Source organism: Marmota monax, unplaced genomic scaffold (genome assembly GCF_021218885.2).
Source record: "Marmota monax isolate L192 unplaced genomic scaffold, Marmota_monax_Labrador192_F-V1.1 WCK01_AAM20220418_F8-fsc00096, whole genome shotgun sequence".
NCBI lineage: Eukaryota > Metazoa > Chordata > Mammalia > Rodentia > Sciuridae > Marmota > Marmota monax.
This window is the reverse complement of record NW_026695236.1, coordinates 4395985-4411119: the sequence shown is the minus strand read 5'-3', so window position 1 is coordinate 4411119 and position 15135 is coordinate 4395985. Positions and strand designations below refer to the sequence as shown.

Genomic DNA, 15135 nt, shown 5'->3' with positions numbered 1-15135 from the left:
TTAGCCAGAGAATGCAATGGAGCAAGGTAGCATCAAGGCTTGGTGTAATTTGTGTATACACGGGCATAGCTGGAAGTAGGGAAAACAGGGGTGGGGAGACAATCACCCCAGATCTAGCAATGAGTCTTCTCTCTAAAGGGCTTCCTGTGTTATTTAACTAACTCAAAAGAATTCTAAATAAGCTCTCAAAATATTACCTGTATAGACCCTTAAATAAATAATGTCCTTTGGTGAGCAAAAGATTACTAGATATCAAGATCTATATCGGAAAATGAATGCCTGGAGATATCTATTTACCCACTCTCTGCTGGCATTTCCACTCCTCTCCCAATCACTTAGGAGGAAGTGACCCTACTCCAAACATGTTCAATCACAATTCTTGGCCACACATTGTCATGACAGTGTATCTCTAAGTCAAAATGGTGACAGCACACCATCACTTCAGAGACATTATCCTTCTAATTATGGTTTCTGATAGTTTCTCCTTGCCTCAGGTTTTGAGCAGAGCAGATGACCCCTCTCAGGCTGCTTGTGCAGCTTTTTCTTTCTCCTCTCAACAGGACCAAGCCCTCAACTCCAGAGGAGAAAAGTCCTCCCGCCTCTCCTTGGCCAGAGTGAGCTCCTGAATTGAATACAGGGCCTGTATTCAATCAATACATTTTTGCTAAGTGTCTAGAAAAGAGTGGATATTTATTCTGTGCTTGCACACTAAAGGAATGTCCTGTGAGGCCCCAGACCACCTGGCTTCAGTTACCTTTTTGGATTCATTTTCCAGCACTTACTCCCATACAACATTTGCCAACACACTCAACTGCTTTTGTCCTCCAAACAGTTCTTTTGAGACCTCTGTAGATGCTAGAGGAATGGAGGATGATATGGCAGAAAGATATGGGCTTTGAAGGTTATCAAAACTAGGTCCAAATTCCAGTTCTGATTCTTCCTAGATGGGACATGGGAAGGCTATGGAGCCTTTATCAACTTTCAGTCTTCTTACTTGTGAAGATAGGGACCATAGGATCTACCAGGCAGGAATTCTGAGATAACTCATCACACTGTTTGCCTGAAAGTGCTTTAGAGTGGAAAGAGGCCAAGGACTCTGAAGGCTCTCAGGACATCTCCGCCCCCTGCTTCTCTGTTCAGAATGTTGCTCCTCATCCTTAGACCCAGCTCCAGCACTGGGGCACCCTTTGCCTTGTCCCATGCTCCCATGGCCCCACCCCTACAGCACTCACCACACTGTGTCCCAGTGATCTATTTGCACATCTGTTTTACCCACTCATCTGTGGACATAGCAAACTCCTTAAGGACAAGGATCACATCTTAATCACCTTTGTAACCCAGCATAGTACAGAGCCTGGCACAGAACTGATACCCAATAATAGCTGTTTGTTGAGTGAAAAAAACCAGTGAGCAAATAAGTACCTAGCAGCCACCCTGCCTGAGTCAGGCTAGAGATAATGAAGAGCCTGTCACCGCCAAGGTTCCGTGAGCCATGCCCCACTGCAATGTAGGGTCTTCTGGTAAGACAGGACATCCTCAGAACAGGAAAAAAACACCACAAAATATGGTACCCATCATCATTCTTGCTAAAGGAGACCACAAAACCTTGTAGCATAACAACCCTCAGTTCTCTTCATTTATTTTTGTTTGACTGAAAGGTACTTTGTAGGAATCTTTGTGCAACTCTTGATCTGCTCTCACCTAAATGACTGCCAGTAAACCCTAGCCTGTGTACAACAAGCACAGGCTGTAAGAATCAGACCACTAGAAACAATGGCCCCTAAAAAGACTGGTACCATTTTGGTAATAAAGGGTTTCTGACCCCTTTGTTATAAAGTGGCAAAAGAATTCTTTAAAATTTAATAAGTGCCACTTGCATATTTCCTAACACTATCATGGCCACTATGTTTAATAATACCTTTTTTCTTTTTCTTAAGTCATTTGTTATATTTTGTAGATGACCCCATGTGTGTGATACCAAAGACCAAGTTTTATAAAGATATGAACACGGAAAAGTTCCACTGTGATGCTATTAAATTTTTTTCTTCTAACCCACATTGATTGCCTATTTTTCCTGAACTGTAACTGCACCAAGCAAATTAGCATTGAATTTTCTAATTGTTGTACCATCTAGTTGAAATGAGCAAAGGGTATGTTTCTTGGGACTGACACTTTTTGTCCTTTACCATCCTCTACACAAATAGTGTTTAGTAGAGAGCTGAGCACAGCAAAGATCTCAGTAAATACCTGTGGGCTGGTGGGAAGAATGAAGATCCAAGAGCCTTTGGCCCAGAGAGGACACTGCCCTGATGAATGTCCCCATTGTTCTCTACCCATCCCCCTGTTCCTTTTGCTAACATGAAGTATCTGCTTTGTACTGAACCACATGCTTGGCAGTTAACATGCATCATAGCACTTAGTCCTTATAATTTCAACAAGATATATAAAGAATTTAGTCAATTACATAATCTGGTCAATTTGCCTCCTCTGTAATTACATAAGCTGGTCAATTTGCCTCCTAAACCCTGTCTGGTTATTTGTTCACTCATTTATCCATTCATTAATTTCCTTTCAGATGCCAGGCACATTCTTGGAATTGTGCATAAAAATTAAATCTACAACCCTAACTGCCAAGGTTGACCCTTTTGGGTGCACAGAGTGTGAGGACTTACAGAGGAAAGCTAGAAGAGCAGTAATGCTTCCTCTCTGCCTTCAGCATCTTCCCCACCACACCCCCTTTTCTCCTTGTGATCATAGGCACACACCCAGCTTCCAACTCTCCAACATGACTAGGCAAAGGCCCAACATTATGTGTGGGACCTGGTTGATGTTATCTAGTCTACTGTTGCCCGTGAGAATCAGTAGGCTGACCAGAAAGATGACTGGCCCATTCACCAGTCTTTTGTTGTTGTTTAATCCCCCAATATATTCTGGGCAAGCTGGTAAGAGTATAATTTGAAAGTACTCTTAGATGTTTATTTAGACTGTGAAATCTGAAAGAAACCTTATATAGTCACAGATGGTCTCACTTTCTAAATGAAATGATTCAGGCCCAAAGAAGTTAGGAGACTGGCTGAAGGTCACACAGAGCTGGGACCAGAAGCCCAACCTAACCTTCAGCTAGCACTCTTTCCACTACCCTGTCCTGCCTCAGAGAAGCAAACACGATTTTGGTTTCTAAGACAGCTGTCACACTTGACTTTTTCTTGGTAGAAAGAGTGGTAGAAACCTTTGATGGAGAATCTAGAAACCAACATAACTGAAAGCAAACTGTAAATGTTTCTAACAGTGAAAAATGACATGAAATGCATCTCTTAGAGTTGACACAGCATCAATCCCCACAATCAGCTGAGGCACAGCTCAGTGCACAGGCTTTGGAATTGGATCAGTGCTAATCCTGCAGGGCACTTATCCTCTTCACCCTATTTCCTCATCTGTTGAACGGATTCAGCTACACTGTTCTGAGGATGAAAGGAGAAAGTGTATGGGAAGCTCTGTGTGCAATGCAGTCCCTGGATAAATGATGGTTTCTTTCCTCTTTGCTTTCACAGAAAACATCGCCAGAGGTCCTGGAAGTCAGTTCTTCAATGACAACTGGCTTCATTTAAAAGGAACTTAAGGTCTGAGGGAGGCAGCTGAGAATCATAAGATGTGGTGGTGGTTGAGATGGTATCTACTGCAGAAACGCCCCTCACTGTAGATGTGGTTTGCCTATTAGGGGGTTGGGGACGTGGTGCTGCTGTGGTGTTCAGACAGGCATGTGCAGCAATTTCCTGCTGGCAGTGTGACGCAAAGCACAGGAAACACCACCTCTACAGTGTGTCATTTTCAAACCATAAAAGACTAAAATTACATATGTGTGTGTGTGGTAGTGTTCCCTTAGAAGGCGGGGACAAGGTAGACAGAGACAGAGGGCAGGGGTGGAGGAGAGAAAAACATCCATCCTGATGTCTGCTTCCTTGCAGGCTTGTGAAATGTCTCTGCCCAAGAATTAGAAATGAGGATAGCTTGGGCCCAGCACTTTTGGCTACAGGGAGAGAGCACAAAAGACAGTTGCAGTGGCAACAGTGGCCTAGAACTGTTATCCTGTCAACTGTACTCCCAGAGGCATCACAGAGGACATTCCCCTGGGTCCAAGTCAATATTCTACCACTAGGCAAGTTGAGGAGTTTAGGAAACAGGCATTTCCCCTGCATGATACTCAGTTTTCTCATCCATGAAATCAGGATGGGAGTTAACTCACAAATCATCTCCAAAGTGTCCTGAGTGAGCTTGGATGTGAACAATTCAAAGCACTGAATGTATTGAGAGTGGCAAATGCTAAACATCACATACAGCCCTACTAAAAAGGGTTGTGCAATGTCTGAGATTATGGGCAATAGTGCTGTGATCCATCAGTGAAGGCTTCATGGCTAAGGCCCAAAAAGAGTTAGCATTTGAAAGACTAGTCGAATTTTAGTGGCAGGTTTGCCTTTTTAATGATGGTTTGCTTAGGCTAATACTGTAATTATGTAATTGGTGTTTCCAAGACACAAACTGACTAGGAGAACTGGGGCATTACAAAATCATGTTAGAAAAAAAAATTAGATTTTAAATTTGCAAGTGATAATCCATTAAATGAAAAAAGGCCACTAGATGGTAAATTCCTTGAGGCTGAGATCATGTTTTCAATCATCCTGGAATTCCCTTCACATCACTCACTGTTCAGGGTTGTTTCTTGCACTTAAAAGGTACTCAATTAAATCTTACTGCAATAAATAATAGCATTTTAGGAATCATTTCTCGTTAAGAAATCAGACTATTAACCAGAATCTTCTGTCCTTTTGTAGAGGCACAGGAGGAGTGGCAAATAAGAGAACTGAAATGTATCCATTACCTGTCACATGTCAAAAAATTAAGAATTATTTTACTTAGTCCTGACTTTATCATTTAAATTTGGCTTTATGGTCATTCTCAGTCTCTGAGTTGAGCTCAGAGAGGTTAAATAACTTGTCTAATGGAGTTGATTAGTGGTGGAGAGGGGATTTGACTCCAAGGTTCGTGAAAGGGAGTTCTTGCCCTGTATTATGATTTAATTTTTAATGTTTCTTCCTGGAAGAAAAATAGCATAAGGCAGAGGGAAAAACACTGGACCAGGAATTTTTATTATCATAGGTTTAGCACTGACTAGTGTGACCCCAGGCAAATCATTTCCCCTCTCTGGGCTTACTCCCTTGTCTATAAAAGTATTGATATGAACCAAAAAATCTTCTTTCCAGAGCTGTCAAACTGTAACTCTAATGGAAGAGGCAAAGGCAAACAGCTTAGGGGTGGTGAAGGAGCCCATGGTGTATCATTTTCAGAGACCCAGTTCTGGTCCAGAAACAGAACAGCTTCAGAACCATTCCCACAATACCCTTACATTCTAAACCAAAAAGGGACATAGCAAGATTCTTCTTGTATGGAATAGGTCATGATCTGGGTTCTTGCAGTGTCCCCAGGCTGTGACTTTGTATCCATCTGATCTCCGTTAGTGCATACTGTCATTCCTTCACAGCCCTAGAATCTTGGACCTGTCAAGTCCATAGAGGTGCTTGGTGCCTGCCTAGGAAGAAAGTCCCCCACAAAAGTGGTAGATGGACATTACCCTAAGAACATGTACGAAGACACGAATGGTGTGACTCTACTTTGTGTACAACCAGAGACATGAAAAATTGTGCTCTATATGTGTACTATGAATTGAAATGCATTCTGCTGTCATATATTATATATTAGAATAAAAAAAGTGAGTAGATGGAGCTTGGCTAGATTTTGTTAGCCAAGCCTTTTACCTATCATTTATTTACAAAAGCAAAACATAAGGGCGGCACCCTCAGCAGCTGCTAGGACACCCTCAGAAATAGAAGACCAAAGGACAGTCTGCAAAATCAACACTGCCAAGAGATTTGCAACATTTTTGTGATGGCTAAAGACTGGCTGGTACTTTATTCCTAAATGGGTGTAAAAGTCCCTGATGTGGAAATCTCAGGGTTTCTATGAGCAACTTAAGAGAACCATGTTCCTGAAAAGGCTTTATAAATTGTGAATGGATAAAGCAATAATGCTATCAAGAGGCTGTGGTGAAGGATTAGCATCAATTCTGTGCCCCAGGGAAACACTGCTCAATACCTGCTGGGAACAGGAGTAGTGCAAGTGGCTTGAGGGAAAGCGCATGATCCCAGTTTCATGATTACCATTCAGTGTCTTGCCTCACACCACAACACCACCTTCTGGATTCCAGGTGCCAGGATGACCTGTCTGACAAGGAGGCATTAATGGATGAAGACTTCCCTCTCATTCTGACACTTACTGTTCATGTGAGCTTGAGCAAGTCATCTGACCGATCTCAACGTCAATTTCCTCATACATCAGATGGGATAATTATATCCCACACAACAATGTGTGCATAAGCCCTTTGTAACTCATTAAACAATGTCTATGCACGAATTATCACTAGCTACCATCATAGAGTCTGCAGTGCTTGAAGGAAATTTCAGCATGTTCTTTTATAATATATCCATAATGTCAAAATATGGAAAACAGTGCAAATAAATCCATTGTTCATGGTCCTTGTATTCCAGAAAGTAAGAACATGGCTTATACCCCTTTTGGTTAACTCCTGTGACAGGGACCATAAAATTAGTACAATTAACATTCAAGAGGTCTTTCACTGCCTTCAAAGCCTAAGATTACACAAATAATAAATGGGGTCTGGACTATGCCCAGTTATTCAACAGTCTGTTCTAGTGCTCTTTGTATTACAAAGGTGAGTGAAAGTGGTAGGAATGTTGACGTAGAACATTCGGGTTCCACCCAACAAGGGTAGTGTGTCAGAGTTGCCACTCCTCTTTATGGGACTCAAGCCTAATGAAAATTTGACTTGCTCAGAGAGTATTTTTAATTTTGCTATTAAAACTGATACCAACATTTCTGAAAGTATACTGACATTTGAGCTACTTCTCAAATGTCTTTTATTTTAAAAATTTTATAAAATTTTTAAAATTCTAAATTAGTTCATGAGTCAGTTAGAAAAACATGGATTCAGTTTTCAAAATTAGATATAAAAACACACACATATGGATGTAGTTATATATGTTTGTACCTATTTCATTTTAACTTGGTGCTTAAGAAGTTAAAGGAGTGCAGGTTTTTGTTTATTTTCATTTTTATTTTTATTTTTTCTGTTGAGACGGGGGTAGTGGATCTTGCCTGTGTTGCCCAGGTTGGTCTCAAACTCATGGGCTTAATTGATCCCCCAAACCAGCATCCCAAGTAATTGGGACTTCAGGCATGTGCCACTGCGCCTGGCTTAAGTGTTTAATCAAGACCTTATTTCTGGCAGACATCCAATGGAGTAATTTAAGAGACATGAGGAGGAAAGAGTTCTGTCCAGGAAGTAAACCTAAAATTGGAACCCATAAGTTTAGGCTCCAAGTCAGAACTACCACTTATGGTTGAAAACAAAACCAAAAAATGCCCTATTTTCTTATGCACTGCCTCTTCCTTCCTCATGCCTGAGGAGTCCTTGGCCTCTTACCTGACTCTCTCCTCTTCGGTCCTCTTCAGGGCAGCATCCCGCTGCAGAACCTTCATAATGGCCTCTTGTTCCTCCTCTGTCAGGAAGCTTAAATCAATCATTTTGAGAAGTGAGCATAAAAATAGTAGCAATAAATGTAGCTTAAAATTCTCAAGGCTCAACAGTCAGGATTCTAATCAGAAAGATCAAAAGGTTCAAAAATTAAATGAAATAATATCTTGCTTAGTTCTGTGGCAAAAGTCTTGTTTTCACTCAGCAAAAGTTTTTGGGGGGTTGACAGCCGAATCCTAAATGCCCCTTTCCATGAGGCAACAGTGGTCCGTAGGATGACCTCACGAAAAGGCTTTCAGGAGGATGTGGTATTCCTTGCTAGGGTCTTCAGAGCATTCCTAGCATGCGTCCTCTCTGGACCAGTCTGACTCAGATGCAGTCTATTGTCTCTCCACCTGGTTGTCAATTTGGTGAGTGGCAGCAACATTGGAGTCTCCAACCTGGCAAATCATGAGACAACAACCGGAGAGAAAGTGAGAAGCAGTTCTTATAAGCACTGCTCAGAATTACAAGATTTTTCAAACTACTATATGAGATGGTCTCTGAGATGAGAGAAACCAGTTCTGCCAGCTTCCTGAGCATGTGGTAAATGGGTCACAAAATAAGCTTCAACCCAACTCCAGACTGCCAAGATGGAGAGCACACAAAAATGCCTGTCAATGTTTAACAATCACCTGAGTAAGGTATGGTTACAGAAAAGGAACTAGTTCTCCACTAACTCCCAGCTAAAAAGTCAAGCTAAAGGTAAGAACAGGGAGATGTGATTCCAATTGTCACGTAATTATGGATAAGAAGCTAGAAATAAAAATCATAAATGCTCAGCTCTTCACAAGTAGGAATGTTCTAATGGAGTACATATGAGTTCTGTACTGACAGGAGAACTAGTATTAGGTAGAGGTAGTTTGCAGAATAGTGGAATTGTTATTATTCACCAAGTTGCACCTCTAACCTTTTCTGGGTCTGAAGGAAACTACCAACCTTGCCTCTCTTCATTTCTGAATACTTGCTGGTATGTATATACAAACTGGGAAAAAGGAGGAAAGAGACAGAATTTCAAAACATGCCACCATCTACAGCAATTTTTTTAAAGTTGTTGATGGACCTTTATTTTATTTAATTATATGCAGTGCTGAGAATCAAACCCAGTGCTTCACATATTAGGCAAGAGCTGTACCACTGAGCTATAACCCCAACCTTACTGCAAGCATTTTTGAGTAGCAACATAGGTAGGAATTCTACTTTATTGAGGCATCTTAAATGCATGTGAAATGAAAAGGTAAGACATAAAGAATGCCAAGGCCAGACAGGACCTGAAAATTATCTACTCCAGGATCTAGGTTCTTTTAACAAGCGAAGTGCTGCACATACAGGAGACACTCAAAACCATGTGTACAACAAGTTTGAAAGCAACCTCACTGAAGAACAAAACAGAGTATCTACACTACTGAGTGAAGTTTATGAATAAATTCCTTGCAAACCATAATGACTGAGAAGTATTTCCTCTACTACTTGCTAGCTATAAGCCATTAAGCAAATTACCTACCACTCTGAGGCCTTGTTGCTCATTTTACCTAACATTGGGCTATCCTTACAGGTTATATAGTTAATCCTTAAAAGGATTAAATAAAATAATGAATTAAAACATCCCATAGCTTGCATCCTGTACCAAAACTAGCTACTAAAAATACATTCTAGCTTCCTCTCTGAGCTCACACTTTTGTTCCATCCTGCTAAATAAGATTACACTTGATTATAAATTTTTCTTTCCTCATTTGTGTTATAGCTTTTTCTAACCTACCCCATGAAGTTTGGACTTAATGGACAGAGCAGTACTCTGATGATCTTTGTTTTCTTTTCCTACATCTTTTGCATATTACAGTGACTACTTAATTCAACATTAAAACATTAATTCAATCTTTTAAAAATTTAATACACTTCTGTATATTATTGCTTCCTTGTCTTGAAAATTACCTATGCTTCAGGAAGGATCAAAGTTACCAACTCCAGGGAGCCTTCCCTAACTTCCATAGTCAGAGTCAAATGCTGTGATAGATGAAGTTACTTTTCCTAACTCCTCATTCCCTCCCTGTAAGAGACCTGAGCCTGAACCACGTATAGCAGGGCCATTCCAGCTGACCTACAGATTTGAAAGCAAGAAATATATGTTGTTGAAAGCCATTGGAGTTGGGGGTTGTTATACAACACATTTGTAGCAGAAACTTGATTGATTAAAAAAAAAAAAAGCTTTCTCTTCTGTGTATTTCCACAACCCTAATGCTTTACCTTCAATCTCTCTAATTAACTCTAAATATGAATAAATAATTCAGTAAATGAATGAATGAAACTAATCCAAATATTCAAATCACCCAGACATGGCCACCTCAATTCCTCCTTTCATTTCATGTGCAGTAATTTCCTCAGAACTCAAAGCGGGGCAAGCATACAGATTTAGGCTACATTCTGGGAACTATGTGCCCAGTGTGGTTCAATAAGAGATCATTTTTAAGTTCAAGGAGTGGGGACAGGAAGAGAGTAAAGGAGAAAAACAACTTAGGCAGCCCAGCAGTGGTGACTGAAAGAGCTGCTGAAGGGGGAAATGTTGGTTTCCACACCTTCAAGGGCAACTACAAGCTGAAGTGAAGAAGCCTCTAAGAGTTAAAAGTTCTCCCTTAAGGTAAGCTGTTCACAAGGCAAAGGACAATGTTCTCATTTTCCTAAGGAATGAAGGGCTAGAACCCTTCTCTTCCTAGTCAGGGATCACTATCCAGCCAGATTTCAGGAGAGTGCTCAGGGGGCAAGGAAGACTCTTCAGTACCAGTGTTCACCCAACTCCTGCTATTCTGGATGACGGCTCAGGGCTCAGTGAACATTTCATTCCTTCCTACAACCAGTTGAGAGCCCAGCATTATTGTACACACCAGAGATGCAGCCATGAATAATGCTGAAGGAACTTTCTCCCTTTGTGGAACTCACATGTTACTGGGAAGAGTACATGATCAAACTAAATATTAAAAAAATGAAAATTTTAATTGAAAACCTAAATAATCAAATTATGTAACATGTTGGAAGGTTATAAGAATTATGGAGGAAATCAAGGCTGGTAGGGAGGAGAATCATTATGTGAGAGAGTGGGAACACTTGGAGTTTTTAAGATTGGCTTGGGTAGGTCTCATTGGGGAAGTGACATTTGAACAAAAATCTGAGAGAGATGAGGAAACAAGCCATGCAGATGTGAGGGTTCTGAGGTTGTCTGTCTATTCAAGAAAGCTCAAGGAGGCCAGCACTGGTATAGCAGAGTGTGCCAGGAGAACAGGAAGAGAGGTCAGAGAGGAAGTGGGTCAGACAGCATGTAAGATTTCTGGCTTTTACTTTGAATGCCTCAGTGTTAAGGAAGGACAGAAAAAAAATAAGTGAATAAACACATGCCTGGCACTTTTTACCCATCACCTCATAGAATCCTCACAATGAGGGAGGTTTTATTTCTATTTTTTCTGCAAAGAGAATGAAGCCAAATGAGGTTTTGCACCAAGCGAGACTGACATTTGCCAATGAATTTGTCAGAGTAAACCACCCCAATGCTGACATCTAATTTAAGGCTCCTCTCCACCTGGATTCCTCAAATTAAAGAGGCAGAACAAAACTCTTCTGTCTGTGGATCCTCATTCTCTTCTTAAGCATTAAAGAATCACTAGCCCACAGCTGGCATTCAGCAATGGGCAATCTTGATGCAAAATAATGAGAATGAATTTTGTCTTCTATAGTGTTTGTTATTCTCACCAGACCGTCACAATAATCTCCATAAGGGAATTAATATAACCAAGTCTACAGGGATTACTGATGTGTTTGCTGAAGGAGTAGTTCCTGGGCTGAGCAAAAAGTTCTCCTTGCATTCAGCCCTCCCACCCATCTTCTGCATGCTCTTGAGTGACTTTCTAAAACCCAGATCCAACCAAGCAACATTTCTAGTCTTTAAACCTTTTACCAACCTCCCATTGGCCATGAGCTAAAGCTAAAAGTCCCTAATGTGACCTGTAAACTAGGACTTTTTTCCTCTCCAAGCTCTTTTCCTTACACTGCAGGCATTCTGCACTTCAATTCCTTTTGCCTTCAGGCTTTGTATATGCTGTTCTTTCTTCTTAGAATACCTTCCCTCTTGGGTCTTAACCCCTGTGTCATTTACTGGCATTCCCTAACCTCTCAAGTCCAGGTAGGTGCCCTCCTGTGTGCTACATTAGCCCTTGATTTCTTCTGTCACAGTACTCATCACACAGTCTCAGATTTCTATCTACTCATGTTTGTCCTCCACAGTTTATGGGCATGGTTTGGGTCCGTGAGTGCTTACTATATCCAGGATCTGCCTGCCACTCAAATAGGCACAAAAGTATTTATACACATTAAATAAACAAACAGGTGGAAGGGGATTGAATTTCTACTTCCCTTAACAAGAACCTGACTCAGGGCCTATAAGTGAAAAAATCAAATCCATATTCATGGGAGTTCTAGCTCCAGGTCTTGCATGTGACACTGATTTAAGTCACATGACTAAGTCTTAATTATCTTCTGTTTATGATGAGTACATTCCCTTCCTTAGGAAGATTATTGTGAGACTCTGGGGAGAATGCAGGACACCATAAAAGACAAATATGAAACAACAAGCAGCTTTAGGGACAGCAGCATAGAAGAGAAATTTGGGGGTTTCGAATATAGTCTATGCTCAATTCCTATTTTCCATGTGTCATCCCTGCCATATCATATCTATAAAAGCCAATGCCCCTCTTCTTGTCAACTCTCTAAAATTTAAACAGCACTCACCTTTGATGGGAAGTAAGGAGAAGAGCTGGGTTTAAAGCCCTAATCTCAATCACCTCATCTGACCAAACCCAGATTCCATCCCCATTAACAAAAGATTTTCCTTCCCAACCAACGTGTTGTGCTGCAAGGAGGGGCCCGGAAAGCATCTTCTCCTGTCCCAGACAGGCTGCTGGTCTATCAAAGCCTACAGATTCCAAGGAAGGAAAGGGAAAATTGTGTAAGCAGTGACTCTCACATGATGAGTTTTGAGAAGAGAAGCAAACTGTTCTGAAAGTCCCATGACATGGAGAATGAAAACTTGAAAGAAAAAAAATCTAGGCAGTAGGAAAGCAGGAACAGACATGCTTTGAGTTGGAAACAATGATGCTTGGCAAAAAAGGAAACCCCTGATCAATGGATTCATCCCTCGTGGTAACACTTACAAAACCAATCATTTCTAAAATTAAATGCTTTGTAAACTTCTTAGATCACGATAGCATCAAAGGATGATGGAACAGTCCACAGGCATTTCAGGAAAAGGTGAGAATGGAGTAAGCTGAGTGTGACAACCAGAATCTTTGCTTGTCTCCCTCCCAGCAGAAAGGTCTGCCCCCAGTATTCAAGACAAGGTGGTCAGTAGGCCACCAGGTCCGTGTGCCAGGCCAAGTGCTAAGGTGGTAACTGCCTTGCTGGGCTGCTCCATTCCTCAGGCTCACTTCCTACCATGATTGACCTGCCTCAAAGTTCCACCTGTTGATTCTGTTTCATCCTGTTCTCTGGGACCGCATTCAGTTAACTCTCCCTTTCACATAACAACCGAAAAGAAAGACATATTTCATGCTCTCCCCGAGTCATCTTTGTTGAGAGGAAGGTAAACTTCCTCTTTCCTTAACTATTTTTCACATCATGTTTTCTAAACCTCTCATGATCTTGGTCATTTTTCTCTGGACTAAAAAATGAGGAGGTAGTGCTAAGTGCTTCACACTAAGAATGATCCCAAGTAATCAGTTTGACCATCCAGAAAAGAAGGTATTCTCCACATCATGTACATGAGAACACCAGGGCTCAGGAAATTAAATAATGTTTCTACAGTTGCCCAACCAAATTGTAATCTGAACCCAACTCTTATGGTTCTGAAGCCATTGTTCTTGATCTTTCACTGAGTCACCACCCTCAGAGACTATGCAGCCAGATAGAGGCAAAGAGAAGACTAAAATCCAGGATTCCTAATTCATAGTCCATTTCTCTTTTCATTACTTTCCCCTCTCTGTACATTCTACTTCCTGCTTGGTCATTTCCCATGGGTGATCTGAATTGTCTCTCACACATGGCATGCTCTTCTGTGCACTACTTTTTAGGAATATAAAAATGATTGGGTCTGTTGGGTTTGCTTTACGGATAGATATGGAAACACCAGACAGAGAGAGAAAAAAAAAGACACCTGTGTCAACATGCAGGTATTATATTTGTTCATTAGCTTCTTGGAATAGCATAGATTCCTGTAACCACAAACCTTTACTAAAAGAACAGACTTCATATATTTAAACTCAATCAGAATGGTTTGTTATATGATTATAGATAAATATATTTAAGAAAAGCAAATTTTGCCCACGCAAAATTGTTAGGAAACAAAGCTTCATGAATATTTTCTTGTTTCTTCATGGTCAGGGCTCTCAGCACTCTATTAAAAAAAAAAAAAAAAGCACACAAATCACTCATCCTAATGTGTTGCCCCTAAATTGGACTTCTTGAAAAGAAAGAATAAATTGTTTTGTAACTGGTTCGATGTTGCCTCTCAAAAAAATATGAGTTTAATTAATCAATAAAATGAATAAGTGAAATGAACCTATGAAGAATTGAAAAATAAAAAGACACAGATGGAATATAAGCTAATCATCTAATAATATGTTTATGTTTTACCAAGGAGGGAAAACTTAACATTCAAAGCCGACAGTTACCCTCAAGATCAAAGGCCTTTACTTTTGCAAAGATTATTCCAAAGGTAGAAGAATTTTTCTATTTTTTTTCATTGTCTCCAACTCTGAGCTTTTGTAACTAAGAGCCAGCATTTCCTAGAAATTGGCTTGGTAATCTTAAATTAAAAATAAAGAGGAAATAGGGGAAAAGGGAATTTTATTTTTTATTTTTAGTATACATGACAGTAGAATATATTTTGATATATTATATATACACGGAGTATAACTTCCTATTCTTGTGGTTGTACATGATGTGAAGTTAAACTGGTCATGAATTCATATATGAACATAGGAAAGTTATGTCTGATTCATTCTACTATCTTTCCTATTCCCATCCCTTCTCCCTTACATTCATTCCTCTTTGTCTAATCCAATGAACTTCTATTCTTCCCTCCCTGCCCCCTTATTGTGTGTTAGCATCCACATATTGGAGAGGAAAAAGGACTTTATGTTTGTAATAGTTACCTCTACTCTTTAATTTCATATTCAAAACTAAGGATAATATTCCTGGGCTTCTGAAAAGCTTAGCTCAGTCATTTCTTGGCCTCAAGTTTAAACTTAGGGTACCCACAGGAATCAGAATTTCATCCAAGCCCCAACCAAGAGCAAGGTAATGGGTCACATGAGAAACACAGCATCACACACAACTAACCCTCATTAGTTTAGTACTAACAAAGGAAGCACAAACCAAGTGTGTGGGGGTGGTGGGGAGACATAAGGATTTAGGAATGAGGAACACCTTGAAGGCTGAATTAGAAAAGG

At 40.4% G+C, this 15135-nt stretch overlaps 1 protein-coding gene across 11 annotated transcripts in view; it reads right to left on the bottom strand.

The window, feature by feature from the left end:
• The window catches only part of Sytl2 (synaptotagmin like 2), a 110996-nt gene that overhangs the window by 52583 nt on the left and 43278 nt on the right, over positions 1–15135 (bottom strand). For all 11 annotated transcript variants that reach the window (XM_058577401.1, XM_058577404.1, XM_058577403.1 and 8 more), the window contains one exon: positions 7556–8046. In XM_058577401.1, the coding sequence (XP_058433384.1) occupies positions 7556–7656 (101 nt within the window). In that variant the 5' untranslated portion in view covers positions 7657–8046. The remainder of the gene's footprint in view (positions 1–7555; positions 8047–15135) is intronic.